This window comes from Zosterops lateralis (genome assembly GCF_965231275.1).
Source record: "Zosterops lateralis genome assembly, chromosome: 1".
NCBI classification, from domain to species: domain Eukaryota; kingdom Metazoa; phylum Chordata; class Aves; order Passeriformes; family Zosteropidae; genus Zosterops; species Zosterops lateralis.
In genome coordinates this window covers 17,705,682-17,722,005 of record NC_139762.1, presented here as the reverse complement: position 1 = coordinate 17,722,005, position 16,324 = coordinate 17,705,682, and the positions used below count along the sequence as shown (strand labels likewise).

The 16,324-nt window shown below is 40.0% G+C and overlaps 1 protein-coding gene across 2 annotated transcripts in view; it reads left to right on the top strand.

The window, feature by feature from the left end:
- The window catches only part of APBB1IP (amyloid beta precursor protein binding family B member 1 interacting protein), a 64,875-nt gene that overhangs the window by 29,703 nt on the left and 18,848 nt on the right, over nt 1-16,324 (top strand). For both annotated transcript variants that reach the window (XM_083867405.1, XM_083867404.1), the window contains 4 exons: nt 481-602; nt 9,050-9,124; nt 10,245-10,388; nt 13,790-13,900. In XM_083867405.1, coding sequence (XP_083723531.1) covers nt 481-602; nt 9,050-9,124; nt 10,245-10,388; nt 13,790-13,900 — 452 coding nt within the window. The remainder of the gene's footprint in view (nt 1-480; nt 603-9,049; nt 9,125-10,244; nt 10,389-13,789; nt 13,901-16,324) is intronic.

Below are 16,324 nucleotides of genomic sequence, written 5' to 3'. Positions count from 1 at the left end.
ATCTTCATTGTAAAAGAAGTAAAGCAAAAAGACAAATATTTTTTTATTATTATTATTCATTAGCCAAAGTTTATATATACCCCTTTTCCTGCTCCCCAGTCTGCAGTACTGCAAACCTTAAAAATGCCAAAATCAGTCAAAAGCAGAAAGCTATGAAATACATGGGTGTAGCCATCTACTCCTGGTGGGTCACTGTTTTCATTCCTTGCAGTCTTCAAAGAAGAGCACAGAGATGCAGTAGGAATCCAGGAGCATGGCACAGCTACATAAGGCATCTTCTGTAGCTGCTTTGCCCTGCCTTGTGACACAATTTCAGATGGGTTTTGCACCCATCTGTGCAGTGGAAAAGAGTGCTGGACTGTCCAGCCCTGAGAGAGTGAACATCAGATAATGATTACATTCTTACACAGGAATTTATGCAGCCTCAGGAGAGGGCAGAAACAGTTTGAATGTCTTACATTATCTTCTCTGTCTCTCCAGAAAGGTTTTTTGAAGACCATGAAAATGTCGTTGAAGTGTTATCAGACTGGACTAGAGACACTGAGAATAAGATTCTGTTTTTGGAAAAAAGTCAAAAATATGCTTTGTTTAAAAATCCCCAGGTAAGCTAACATGGTATTTAGATAAGAGTCTGAACTAGGGTCATTTAGTCTGTGTGCTACTTATTGCATTAATAGTTTGCTTCAGCTCTGTCCATTCAGAGAAAGCAAAACTTGTATTTTCAACAAAAAAAGTCAATATCCCACCAGGATGTTGAATGCAAGGATTTGAAAATTAGTGCTCTCTACTTTTTTTCTGATACTATTTTAGAGTTCTGTCTGTAGAGGTAAAAGCTGAAGCATGTACTTCACCTCCAGTACAAGTTACTGCTTGGGTACAGCTCTGAAAACTGGGTGGGATGACACAGCTGTAAAAACCTGGCCTTTGTTATTACTACAGCTTCTCCACTATTTCTGATGAATATCAAAATTTCCTTGAAGGCCCAGTTGTACATGAAACTTCATAAAGGGTATACTGAATAGTGCAGAGGATTTTCTGGATTTTGTTTTTACTGAGGAGAAGAATTGAGTTATCAGTAACTTGTGCACATTAACTTTGTAAAGGAAGGTCTGCACACTGAATTGCATCAAATTCTTCAGATAGGAATATACATAAATTGGTTTATTTCTTGTGTTATGTGGTCTAACCTGTATGTACAAACATTTCAGATTCTTTGATCATGGTGCAACTTTCACGGCACCTGCTCTGTTGGAACCAGGTGGGATACATCTCTCTGTTAAGGGTAGAAGGTTCTTGGCTCAGGAGCTGGCAGACCTCGTTGAGAGGGCTTTAAACTAGGTTTGAAGGGGGAAGGAGATGCAGCTAGGCTGCCTTGAAGCGGGCCCAAGGGTGCTAAGCCTGAGTTAGGGGTGAAATCAGTAGCCCAGCTGAAGTGTATGTATACCAATGCACACAGCATGGGTAACAAACAGGAGGAGCTGGAGGTCATGGTGCAACAGCAAAACTATGATGTAGTCGCCATCACAGAAACGTGGTGGGATGACTCACATAGCTGGAGCACTGCACTCAATGGCTACAAGCTCTTCAGAAGAGACAGAAAAGGGAGAAGAGGTGGAGGGGTGGCCCTTTTATATTAAGAAGTCAAGGCTGCCACATAAAACTCATTTTGGGAGTACACAAATTGCTTTTTTTTGACACACCCAGTGGTGGTAATGCTGCAGCAGTTGAATTCCTTGTTTGTTTTATTTCATGCTCATTCTGTTGTGACGGTTTTGTGGAGATCTAACTGGTTTTTAGCTTGCAGATATTTTTCTGGGGGAAAAAGAGGCAAATTCCTAAGGTGGAATTTGCCTACAGTTTATTCTTAGACAAATTAGTGACACAAAATTTTCATCACAAAGATTTGACACGATTAAGTGCTTTTAAAAAGTCTTATAAAGGTGGGCAGATGCCTTCCTAAAACAAGTGGACCTGTGAAGAAGGTCTGTGACCTGTGCCAATGTTTATTGTTTCTTTCTGTGAACTAGTTATAGACCGATTTAACAACAATTAATTAAAAGTATTTTATTTTCTGAGAGGGATTTGAGATTCTGAAATGCAGGATTTATTCTCTGCGTGCTGGCAATATGTTGCTCGGTTAATACCTGTGGCTTTTTTTGAAGATTATCATTCTTGTACTGCAGCACTTGATAGTTTTTCTGCAGCTTTGTTTCTGAAATATTTTTTTTTAGAGTGTTTGGAATACCTTTTAGAAAAAGCCACTATAAAATTCTCAGGTGTCTCCCTTGCCATGAAGACAGGCACACTTTTGCCCCCTTCACTGTGATATAATATACCCTGAAGAGAACTTGCAGTGAAAGACTGTTCCATGAATGCCATCAGTGACTTGTTTGCAGAGAGAGAGCATCACAAGTCTGTGACTAAAGAATGAAGCAAAAATACATACTGGTACATGGGCAAATAAAGAGAACCTTTGTAACATTGGAAAGGTGATGCTTTGTTATATGGTTGAGTGATGCTGGTTTTCTCTTGAAAGGAAAGGTTGTCAGGTCTTAACATTTCTTTTCAAAAAACTCAAAGAATAACTCTCAGCTAAAAGATACTAAAAAGAAAGAAAAATTAAAGAAAATGGTTGTTTTTCTAGATGTAGCTGAATCTAAACTCCTTGCTGTAAATGCTGGTGGGTGCTCTTAGAACACTTTGTTTTTGTTTGCATGAATTTCGATTTCCTGTGTTTTTCTTTTGATAAAATCAAATAGTGCAGGCACAACTGCATGTGATTTTGTTTGTTTGTTTTCTTATTTTTGGACAGTATTTATGAAAATTATTGAAAGTCTGTACAGTGAGTACTTTATGCTTTTGCTCCCTCATATATAAGCCAAAAGCTAGAGCTATACCTTCTAATGGACAACCCATACACTGAATTGATATTTTATTTCTTCTGAAGAGGAAGAGTTCTCAACAACATGAGAAGGTGGAGTAAAGATTTGTAATGTCTTTCATAATAGAAAGCTATAGCGAGTTTCATGCTTGAATATTTATCTACTATCCACCAGGTGATACTTTAGTTTTCCACCAGCTTGGCCACATTTATGGATCAAGGTTTTTCTTTTGTCTCCACTGTTACCCAGTGATGAAAACATAAAAAGGTGACAGGGAACCTGGTTATTGAGTATGCTGGCAAAAGTGCAAAAAAATAGAAGTGAGACAAGGGAGGTGTTTTTTACTACACTCCTATTGTTTATTAATCTTAATTTCTCACTCTTTTCTGGGCTTTCAAAAGAGCTTTGCCTTTAGCTTCATGTATTTTTTTACTTTTATGATCTTCAGAGCAATTATAGTTATCTTCTAATATTTTTAATGTGCAGTTTTCTAGGGGACACTCTATGATATGACTTGCCGATACGACCTTGTTCTGTTTTATTTTTTCTGCACAAACCATGCTGCAGTTGCAATGATCCAAAATGGGATGTGAGCTGGCCAGTTCTTGCCTCCTATTGGGTGCAGGTTGGATGAGCATAAGCAAGCAGTCCATTGCTCAAAGAAGCTAGTCATGAGTATAAAGCAGCTGCCTTGTTTTATGCACACTGTTTGATCTGTGCTGTTGTGGATTTTTCAGATCTTCTGGAAAATCAATTTCCAGAACTTGAAAGCAAAAATACAACCTAAGTGTAAGAGGAGGCAGAGGGAGCATACTATCTTGGAATACCTGCTTTTAGCCATGCAACAAGTAGTTGCTGCTACATTCCCACTTGAATGCATCTGTGTGTGAAAAAAAAGTGAAAGGTGTGAGAGGTGCTATTTCACTTAGGAAGTTCATTTTTTGAGCATAGAGACATAAGAACCAATCAGAGAGTTTAATAGTGCAGTAGTTAAGTACTGTTCCTATCATGATCCATGTTTGCTTTGCTTGCATGCTAACACAGGTGTTCTTGAACACTACTGAAAACACTTTCTGTCTTCCACTGTTTGAGGGTTATACAGTGCAGAGAGACACAGCCTGATTTTTTTTTTTTACCTGCCTTTCCACACAAAAGGAGGAGGCTGTATCCCTAAGTGGAAAGGTTGTACGCATAGACTTGGTTTTTGAATGTAAGAAATAGTTAATTCTCAAATCTGTAGATATATGTAGAAAGCTTCCTTCCAGCTACATCTTGTCCCATTAATGACCTGACATCCCAAACCAAACATGCATTTCCCAGTGGTGTCCTCACACAGGAAAGAGCTTGCCTTTTATTATGACCTTTGACTACTGGACTTGAAATGACCTCTTCTGGACACATGTGGTTTGCCTCCTCTAGGAAGAATGCTTCTGTTCAAAAATAGAAGACCACACAGTGATGAAACAAGTACAGTGTTCAGTCTGCTCCCCAGGTTTTTAGCCACTGACAAATAAGTACCATGTACTTCCAGATTTCAGAACAGAGACATAAAGGAGGTAATCAGCAATAAATTAAGTGTGTGTTGAACAGGTGAAAGACAACAGTGTACATCTGTGTAACATTAGATTAGGTGACAGAGCCCTGTTTCCCTAATGAAAAAGCTGTGACATTAGAGATCCAGCATGGATACCCTTACAAACTTTCCCTCTTTACAATTGATTATGTCAGTTTAGGGTGATGTGGGCTTCTGCTAAATAAATGCCAGATGCCTGAATGTGAATCAGTAGTCAGAGGAGGTTTGTTTTTGTGTTACCAATCCGCAGAAGGCTGACTAAGTCAGATGGATGGTCTCCCCACTAGTATCAGTTGTGAGTCATTCAGGAAGCGAGGGGCGGAGCTCCCTGCAGTGATGAGTGGCCCATTATAAGAAGGTGAAGCAGGTGTGGATCTCTTCAGTTGTGAGTCATTCAGGAAGCGAGGGGCGCAGCTCCCTGCGTTGATGAGTGGCCCATTATAAGAGATCTGTAGGGAGTGCGGTGACCTGGGGTGTGGCCAAGGCATTTTGCGCGGCGGTTCTGGCAAGCAGGCAGGGTTGCTAGTTCCCTTGCTGGCAAGGAGTACTGTGTGTTGTGTTGTTCGAGGTGTTTCTACTGGCTGTTTGGTCTTGTGGTTTCTGTTAGTAATGGTTTCAACACGGTCAAAAACTGTTGTTGGTATTAGTGCATGTGACCAAGTGGAGCCCACCAAAAAGGATGCATCTGTACAGACCTATTCCTGCCCAGAGTGTTTGAGCTTTTCAGTTGTTTCAGGGATTAATGTGAAGGAGGCGTGCCTGAGGTGTGAGCAAGTGAAAGGTAAGGCCAACCTTTGCTCTCTATTGGATAAGGAAGGGAACTTAGTAACTGCTGATGAGGAGAAGGCAGAAGTGCTTAATGCCTTCTTTGCCTCAGTTTTCAGTGGGAAGACAACTTGCCTACAGGACAACTGTCTTCCTGGGCTGGTAGATGGTGTCAGGGAACAGAATGGTCCCCCCATTATCCAAGAGGAGGCAGTCAGAAAGCTGAGATGCTTGGACACTCATAAATCTATGGGCCCAGATGGGATTCATCCCAGGGTGATGAGGGAGCTGGCAGATGAGCTTGCAAAGCCACTCTCCATCATTTACAATCAGTCCTGGCTCACTGGTGAGGTTCCAGAAGATTGGAAACTGGCCAATGTGACACCCATTCACAAAAAGGGTGGGAAGGAGGATCCCAGTAATTATAGACCAGTCAGTCTGACCTCAGTACCTGGCAAGATAATGGAACAGTTTATACTGAGTGTCATTATGCAGCACTTACAGGATGGCCAGGGTCTCAGGCCCAGCCAGGACGGGTTTAGGAGAGGTAGGTCATGTTTGACCAACCTGATCTCCTTTTATGACCGACCAGGTGACCCACCTGGTGGATGCAGGAAGGGCTGTGGATGTTGTCTGTTTGGACTTTAGCAAGACTTTTGACACTGTCTCCCACAGCATTCTGGAAAAGCTGGCAGCCCAGGGCTTGGACAGGAATCTCTTTGCTGGGTTAGGAACTGGCCGGATGGCCGGGCCCAGAGAGTGGTGGTGAATGGTGCTGTATCCAGCTGGCGGCCAGTCACCAGTGGTGTTCCTCAGGGGTCTGTGCTGGGACCAGCTCTGTTCAGTATTTTCATTGATGGCATGGATGAGGGTATTGAATCTTTCATTAGTAAATTTGCAGATGACGCTAAGCTGGGAGCGTGTGTTGACCGCTTGGAAGATAGGACAGCTCTGCAGAAAGACCTGGTATGGTTGCGTCAATGGGCAGAGTCCAACAAAATTAAGTTTAATGAGTCCAAGTGCCGAGTCCTGCACTTTGGCCACAATAACCCCCTGCAGTGTTATAAGCTGGGGACGGTGTGGCTGGACAGTGCCCAGGAGGAAAGGGACCTGGGAGTGCTGGTCAGCAGCCAGCTGAACACGAGCCAGCAGTGTGCCCAGGTGGCCAAGAGGTCCAATGGCATCCTGGCCTGTATCAGGAATGGTGTGTCCAGCAGGAGCAGGGAGGTCATTCTTCCCCTGTACTCGGCACTGGTGAGGCCACATCTTGAGTATTGTGTCCAGTTCTGGGCCCCTCAGTTTAGGAAGGATGTTGAGATGCTTGAACATGTCCAGAGGAGGGCAGCAAAGCTGGTGAAGAGATTGGAAAACAAGCCATATGAAGAACGACTGAGGGAACTGGGGTTGTTTAGCCTGGAGAAAAAGGAGACTCAGAGGTGACCTTATCACTCTCTACAACTTCCTGAAGGATGGTTGTAGACAGCTGGGGGTTGGTCTCTTTCTCCAGGCAGCAACTGACAGAACGAGAGGACACAGTCTTAAGCTGCGTCAAGGGAAATATAGATTGGATATTAGGAAGAAGTTTTTCTTGGAAAGAGTGATTAAATATTGGAATAGGCTGCCTGGGGAGGTGGTGGGGTCACCATCCCTGGATGTGTTTAAAAGGAAACTGGATGTGGCACTTGATATTATGACCTAGTTGAGGTGTTAAGGCTGGGTTGGACTCGATGATCTTGAAGGTCTCTTCCAACCTACACATTCTGTGATTCTGTGATTAAAGTTGATGAGCCAAGCCTTGTTCAGACAGTGATAAGGTGTGCTTTTCTTGATAAATCTTCATTGTGTATTTTAGGGGTTGTACTATGTCTTTATAATGATCTAGAGAAAAAGCCTTACAGCTTGTTTGTCCCTCTACTTTCCAAATCCATACCAAGGTCTGGAGGCCCAATCCATCCTAACAGTATTGAAGCCCAGGTGCTGCTGCCTGTCAAGAAGAGCTGCTGCACATGCGTGGATCGCTGGGCTGCAGCTGCTCAGAACTTTGAAGTCGGGTTTGTTTTGAGCTGATTTGGGGTTTTTCCCACTCTGAATATTTTCTTTAGATATAATTGCAAAGCTGTGGTCCTTAGCGTTTGTTTACCTTCAGCTGTGGACTAAAAATATGTCCAGGCAGTCTGAAGCCAGCTGCATTTTCTAGGATAACTGTCTGTTGTATTGAATGTTAAAGTTTCTCACGCCACAGACATGGCATCAGCATAGGCCACATTACAGGTGTCTGTGTTTCTGAGCTTCCCTGTCTGACTTAATGTGAACTTTCAAGAAAGCAATTTTTAAAGAACTGATTTTGAGATCCAGACGTCTTCTGCTTCCTCTCCTGGTGCCCCTCCAAAAACGGTCTGCTCTGAGGCTTGCATTCTGGCAGACAGCTGTTCATGGCACTGCTTGGAAAAGAAGATGTGGCTCTGTGGAAGAGCAGTTTCACTTCAGATAAATTGCATTGCTGTAAACGTGGTCTGCTGGCAGGGCAGATTTGCTGCTTGTTTTTTTCTTTCTTATACTGTGGCAACAGCCTGTTCCTTCATTTACACACTTCTCATTTGTATTTTGGTAATGTTTGTAGTTGCGTTGCAGTTCAGGTGTTGAGGAGCTCTAGGCGTGTAAATATGTTGTCACTTTCTCATAGTCTTGAGACATGAAAAAATAGAGATAAGTCAGATAAACTGAAAAACTGTAAATCACAAGAACTCTTGAGTGTAACCGTTCTGGCCTCAAGGTCACTTGATGCATCCATCCTTGATCTCCCTTCACACTCAACTGCCTTACAGTCTGCAGGCAGCTGTCTGTGCTTGTCTGGCCCTGTTTGCTGTGGAGCAAAGCCACTGCACATGCTCTAGCACACTGGTCCTAGCATCCTTCCCACTTGTCAGAATCTGCACATATTTCCAAGTGCTTTCCTTTTGTCCATCTGTACAATGCAGACAGATGCAGACTGGTTATTGCTGTTTTACAGAGGGTGAATTTGTTTTCATGGGTGAGCATGTGCTCGAGGCAGCATGGTTCCTTATTTGTGGGGCAGGCAGGCACCGGGTCCTCCAAGGGAAGCTGCATCCTCACAGAAACAGAGGAATGCAGGCTTTATTTTCAGTAGGCTGGAGCACATGCCAAGATCATGGTGATCTCTTCTTCAGATTTCTTCTAGATTTTTGAACAGTTTTTTCACTGCATAACAGTACTTTGAAGAACATGAGCAAGGGTACAAAAGTAGAAAATAATAACTTTGGATAAAGGCTTTGGCATATAAGCACTTTAACTAAAAATTGAGAGCTGAATTATATCCAGAGTGCAAGATACGAAGCATGCAAATGACCAGATTGGGTTGTAGGGAAAATGCTTTCTAGCCTTTTGATACTGCATTGTATTCATTGTATATCAGCATGCAATCCAATGTTAGATTCTCTAGAATCTGTGATAATATAGGAAAAATTGTGAATTATATAGGGAAAAATTGGAATGCTAAAACCCAAACCCACTGACCCAGAAAAACAGCCGAAAACATAGGCCACTAGTTTAAATGTTTGGAAGCCATATTTACATGGGCAAAACCAATCTTGTATTAGCTTTGAATGATATTCAGAGTAAAGAATTAAAATTCATGAGCAGTCATATATGATTAAACTTTTCTGTAAGAGTCCCTAAGCATCTTTCTTTTGCACCTGCTGATGGAGTACTCAGTATTGAAAGAACTCAGTAACTATTAAGTTTGTAGCAATCTAATTACTTGTATTGCTGGTTTTATAATGAACATGAACTTCTTTTGTGTCTTCATCAGAATTTCTACCTGGCAAACAAAGGGAAGAAGGAAAGCAAAGAAATGAATGATAAAAACAAAGAGGCTTTGCTGGAGGTAAGCCAAATTATTAGGCTGATGATACAAATGTTGCCAAGACTGCCACTATTTGCCTATTGCTCTGCAATAATATTTAGTTCTTTGTGGGAAATAGTGTAATAATAGGGAGTTCTGTGATCATTGGTGCCTTTGTATCTTGGGTTTAATATGTAGACTTTCCTCTGCATCTGCTGCTCCTCATTAAAAATGCAGATTGTTCACTCTTAGGCCAGCCTTTGGGACTTCTTATTGTTAGTAAGGTTGATCAGTACTGAACAATTATCTTTAGGTTAGAAGTGGATTTACTTCTCAACTTATTAGCTGTACTACAACAGAAAAAGACCTGTTCACTTTTCCAGAAAGTCTGTTTAATTTCCTGCCTTTCCTGCTCAAGTTTTGCTTCAGATGTACTCTTGAAAGAGAAGAATCCAGAGCTATTTGAAAGAAAAGATTACCACAGTTCTCCAGGCAAGCAGTTGGTAAAAGCTCACAAAAGAAATGCTTTTCTCAGGTGACTGAGGACTCACATTTCCAAATTAGTGCATCTCCTGAAGGCACCAGATGTTAACCAGCAGAAATCCTGGTGAATGCTAGATGAAAACATTAAGTGATAAGTGTGTTTGCATTAAAAATTACCCAACAGTAAGTCCTTCAAGCAAACAATTAGTATATCCAATTAAACAGTGTTTTAAACGCTAGCATGTACTTCAAAGTGAAGGCAGAGTTTTAGCTATTATTAGAGCTCTGAACAGTCTCTAAAGCATCTCTCTACCAAAGTATTTCTCTACAGAACCTATAAACACTGCAGTAGAGAAAAAACCCAGCAGTACAAACTACTCTGTTCTATAGCCTTCACTGAGCACATCTATGTCTAGTTAAAAGCCTTTGTAGGTTTTTGCTTGACTGTAAGGGATGGAGGTTTTGCAAGCCTTCTTTATCAGTGTGTGAGCACCCAGCATCAGCTTAGAAAAGTTTCCTTTGCCTGTCTAAGGTGTTCATCTCCCTAGTAACTGCATTCTCCATATGTTTGCTGCCACAAGAAATGTCTTTATTTTTCAAGGGAGCATTTTTCTGCCATATGTTGATAAGATTGTGCTTAAATGCATTCATTTTGTGTGTTATTATTCTTGTTGCACAGGAGAGCTTCTGTGGGACATCTGTCATTGTGCCAGAGCTTGAAGGGGCCCTTTATTTAAAAGAAGATGGAAAAAAGTCCTGGAAGAGGCGTTATTTTCTTCTACGAGCTTCTGGAATTTATTATGTACCCAGAGGAAAAACCAAGGTCAGGAAGCTAAATAATCCTTTTAGCAATAAAACAATTCATGGAGGTGAAAGTGTAGAACTCCCAAGCTGACATTTGAAAAGCACTGTCTGGTGCATCTGAGAGAGCTGAGATTTTCATGGTTCAACTTTGACTACACCACTTGTGCAAATACTAGAATGCAGTCACTGAATCCTGTCACGTTTCTCTCTTTTTGATTTCTAGGGATAGATAAAAGCATTAATAAAAGGGTGCTCCTCCGGAAGGCAGGAGGGGGAAGAAAAACAGCATAGCACCCGTCAGCTGGTGGCGTGCTGCCAAATGCTTCACTGTTTTGTGGTTTTCCTGGGAAAGCATATCTTAAAAAGTTGTCAAGTAAACTAATTTCTTGTCACAAAAAAGATAGAATTTTACTTTGCTTGATACTGACTTTCTGCACCAGTAGCCAGCATGTGAAATGCTGTACACTTTTAATACAGTGGTCTGTACATAGAGAATGTGTTGTGTCTTTTATGGCTTTTTAAGACCACCTGTTGTGTAGAAAGAAGTGAGCCAGAAGCGTCTACCCGGCTGAATCAAATTTACTTATTTTTAGTATTACAAAATATTTAAGAGTCTGAATTGCCGGCACTGGATGTATTGCACATACAGCTGTGTCTTTTCATTTCCACAGTGATGAGGTAGATTAGTGGATTCTGGGACTGGTGTTATATGGTTTTTTTGTGTGTTCTGAAAATCTTTTCTCTTACATCTCTGCTAATGCTTCATATTTAAAAAATATTCTGGTGGTGGTGAAGCTTTACTGTTAAGATTTATGCTTTGAAACTTAACTCTTCTGCTATTTCCTGACTAAAATATAAAGGAAAAAATAGTTTTATTATTGTAAAAGGATGTTGTGCTGCTGCTCCAGTAACCTGTGTTTACAACCAAACCACACTGAAACACAGATCACCTTACTGCTTTATCAGCAATTTATTTTGACTTTACCTTACCCTGAGCTAATGGCTTTCATGCCTCAAATCAGGTTGTGCACACAACATCCAGTCAATTAGGATCTTGAATGCTATTTAAAAGGCCCTTAAGGTGGAAAAAAATGTAATAGTCAAACGCAAAGTCTATCTTGGACATTTTCTTGTAGCATGCCTCCAACAATGACCAGTAGTACAGTGCCAAAGCAAGGCAAGCATGTCCTGATAGTTACTCAGCCTTTTTTCATCCAGTGATAGCTGTTCCAGTGACTTTTCATCATAGTGCAAATGAGGGAAGTGCTTTCTTATTTCAGGTGAACAGCTGTAAACAGTTTGTAACAGTCCCCTTGTAACAGCTGTTTAACACTTTACTGCCTGTTCCTCATTTCAGCCTGTGTAACAGCCTGTAACTGAGCATTTTTGGGACTTGTGTGCTTTAAAGTCACTGTATTACCACCAAGAATCTAGTTCTTTAGGAGATAGTGACAGCCCTTTAAGATGGTAGAACAGTCATCTGTTTGCTCCTGCATCCTGTAACAGCCTTCAGCAAAAGGATGCCTATGCCCATGTCTTAGTAATTGCAGAGAAAGTCAAGTCTCTTAGCTCAAATCTGTGCTTAATGGTTATCTAAGTGATTACTGCAGTCTGTATTGGAACAGCTGAGGATGAGATACACGTGTCTGTTGTAGAGACAGTAATCTCTGGGACATGAGCAGGATGAGTGTTAAACATCTTAAAGCACTGCAGTAGAATTCAGTAGAGCTCTTCAGTTAAAGCCTTTAAATTATGCGACTTCATCCCTTTGTCAGGGTAGCATGAAAAGTGCATGTGCACCTTGCACATCATTCAGTTGTGGGCAGAGTAGTGTTTCTTTGAGGTACAGAAACAAACACTTGGCAGACAACAGTATCTTCAGCTGCTGCAGCTGTTTTTGAAATTCATCATAGTATTCCTGTTTTCACTTGTGACACAAAAGCAAAGACATCTGGCATACCTTTAGCACTTTGTGCTAGCTGTAAAATACATGGTGAAGGTGAAAATACGGGGAGATGTTCAGATAATTTTACATACATGCTTGTGGTAGTTTTTGTTTCAAGGTTATTTGTTAACAAACCAGCACCAGCCAGCACTGCTATCTTAATTTTTTTCTTCAGCATTGTTCTACTTACATCCCATTCAAAAACGTGCTGTTAATGGGCAGAGTAACAAAACAAAAGCATCAGAATTACAGATAATTAAAAAATCTATTCCTGTTAATTGTGTTGCTTTGTCATGTTAACGTTGCTATGTCATGTTAACATTGTACAAATATTCACAATAAGCGCCTTTGTCCCTTGCATAAAAATCTGTTCCTTAGAAGATAAACAACTGCATTCATATTGGTCTTAATCATTGTTGCCTGGTTCCTAAAGGAAAGGAACAACACGTTATACTGGATGGATTTGAGCACATTTAGGAACTTTAAGATGCTTGAAAAACCGAGGTCCACACACTCACTAACAAAATCTCTGGCATTATCAGCTCCAGCGGAGACAGGAGAGAGAGAGAGAAAAGCCCTGTCTACATCTAGTAGGAAGTGTTTCCTCACAAATCTTACTTGCAAACTCAATTTGTAAATAAAGCTGACTCAAGGATATATTGTAATGAAAATATCATTAAGAACGAGAACAGCAGAAAAGAACCATCATATGCAAGTTTTAACATACCATCATACCATACCCCATTTTTAGGGGTAGAGGGAGCTTGTGGTTTGTTGTTTTATTTTCCCTTTTTTTCCCCACAATTCCCTGATTTCTCAGTTTAACCAACAGTGACCATGTGAAATAGTTATTTTTGCATTTCCTTGCAAAGGATTGCAGAAGCTACTGTATGCAGAATTCATCATTGAGAAACATGCCAGCAATACAGAAACCTTGTTACTTTAGCAATATATTGTGAACAAGCAAATGTTATGATAAGCAGAAATGGAATGATGCCAGGAAATCTGAGAAAATTCAAAGCAAAACAGATTAAATGTATGCTTATTTCCTGATGAGGGTTTGTTTGTTACAGGTACAACAAAAAAAACCCAAGCTCCTAAAGCAGTTTAGAACCCCAAACCTTCTTTTTCCACTCAGAATTTTAAGGGTGTGATTTATTACTATGGCGTTCTCTTTGGTCGTATTATGCATAAGCTGAAATCTCCACACAAAGCAATGAAGCACAGCATAGCCAGAACAATAGCAAAATGTTGAGCTGTGTTATAGATTATTCATAATATATACTGACCCTCTTCTAATTTTTATTTTAAGAAAGCAGACACTTAAAATTAATACTTGTTTTTTCAGTCAGACTCATGAGAGTTACGGGAATAAAAGTCATTGGCATTCATGCACTTGATAAAGGTCCTATTAATGAATTTCACATCAAAATTCAATTTGTTCTAACAATGATGTGCTTGGTTTTCATTTGTAGACATCACGGGATCTGGCATGCTTCCTTCAGTTTGAGAATGTGAACGTGTATTATGGTTACCAACACAAAGTGAAATATAAGGCACCTACAGATCACTGCTTTGTCTTAAAGGTAATGTACCAAAAAAAGAGTTCTGCAAATGTCACACATTTTCTTTTATATGCAAACATGTTTAAGTGTGAATCTCCAAGGATCCTGATAAGATAGAGTAACTTCTGCAAAATCATGTATCATTTCTTCTTTGCTTCATTGTTATCAGCAACATACATTTAGAACCTTAATTTTATTAGTGATAGTCCTGTGATATATGTCTACACTGCATCCTAAAGTTGTCTTCAGAACAGGGTTGTATATGCTGACTGTTCAGGTGACTGGACATGTTTGGGCAGATGACACCCATGGCAGATGTATGATGAGAAGTCTGACAGTCCCTAAGTTTGATGTTATGAGCACTATGGATTATACACTAAAAAGCACGTCTACTTTTTTTGTGGCGTAGTCATTCCTGTTGAGGGGTTTGTTGAACTGAGATACAAAATTTTGCAGGAATAGGCATCTCATTTATTATATTTTACTGCACTGCTGTTTCTGACCGGAAGGCAAAATACCCGGCTCATCCACTCATGAAAACCAATGCTTGTTCTTGAATAAGTATCTCATTGCTGCCTCTCCAGGTAATAGCTCTGCAAATAGGCTGGGAAGTCTTCATTCCTCTCAGGCAAGGAAGAGAAGCCCATGCTTTTCACTTAGTTCAGACAGCAGAAATGAAGCTTTGAGGTTGCAGTAATTTGGCCTTGCTTGCTATCTGTCATATCACTGTGTATAAGACAGAAGATAATCTTGTTGCTGCTTTTCTTTTTATAGGTGTGCAGTGCAAACAAAGTATTAGAAAACACAGGATCTTGCCATCTCAGAAAATAAGTACAGGAAACATTCAAATCAGAGTCACTTACACATTTCTGGCTGTAGTTGCACACTTAAAGCACTTTTTTATTCAGTTCCGAAATGTCTGCTAGCCTAATTTACATATGGCCAAGCAGAAGTGGTTTATAGACACAGATTTATTTTCTGAAACAGATGTATCTAATTAATACAGATGAACAGTTTTAATACTATAGTCTTCCACAAAACGCTCTCCAAGAAACACAGGTGAGCTTTCAGAAGTTAACAGGTAAGCATTGCTTCTGAAAAGTATAATCTCTAATGAAAGAGAAGGAAAAAAGGGAGCTGAGCTGATGTAAAAAATAAAGGGAAAATGATTTTCTAACCAGATGACTGGTCTAAGAACTATCTGACTAATTTAATAACAGATATTCACATTCTGTTCAGATGAAAATAAAAGAATGATTTTTGAATGTATGTAGCAATGTGTTTAACTGTTCACAATAGTTAGGTAAACTTTCTGGAATTACTACCATCTTTTCTGAAAAGAGGTATGCTGTTTACACTACCAAAATGTCACACCTCAGCTGAAATTCTTGATTTATTTCATGTGTGATGTTAGTGCTCTACTTTCAACGTGAGATGGGAAAAACAAGATCAAAAGCTCACACGGGAAAGTTTTATGTGTAATAGGTTTATACATGTATGAAACCTATTTAGCAAATCATGTTTGTTCTAATGCTTCTAAAATGTGTTTGCAGTACACTAAATTGTATCAGTAATTATTTCTGAACAACTTAACTTAATGATGAATAATTATGTTACAGGTTACAATGCTTGCTTTTCATTTTAGTTGTTGCAAATCATCATTTGGTAGATTCTTTACCTGCTCAGTTTCAGACTTGGCTTTTTTAATGGCTGACTGGCAGTGGCTGGAATTGGTCAGAGGTACAGGCAAATAGTGATATATTCATATCTTCTGTTGTTTCAGAAGTGAAAGTCTCCCACTTAGGGTGGCTTTCTGAGGGTGGTGTAGTGGAGAGTTTAATATGTATTATAATTTCTGTACATTAAATTGAATTCTATAGATAATAGAGTATTAATTCTACTTTTTAAAGCTATGCTGCTGGAATGAGTTCTCTCATATCCTTGTCTTACCTTTAGAGGTTGGAGCTGAGAATGTAATACATTTTGAGATCTGTGGGCTGAGGGAAAGAGCAAAGTTAAATGTCAGTCTCTCTGATTGGATCCTTGGTGACACAAAAGTGTGTGGATGGTAACACTGAGCCATTTATCACACTTAGTCACATTTTTGTCCTGTCTGATTTGATCTGGAAGTCTCCCAGAAGAAAATATCTCTCTTGATGTGAGACACTTGTCCTGACATGTCAAAGGAAAATAAACCATCATTCTTGAGATATTTCTCATCCTGCCATATTTTGAGAATGAAGTCTTCAAGAAGAAATAACAGTACTCTCACAGACAGGTGCAGTGAGCAAAAGGCAATGGGTAAACATTTGTTTATATTGCACAGGAAGCCTAGTAATTTTGAAGGAATTTGGATGCCTAGTTCAGTCCAAGCCATTTGGAAATTACTGCACAGCCGAGGCTCTGCTGTGTCTTCACAGATCTTCTATTCCTCTATGTGTGCCT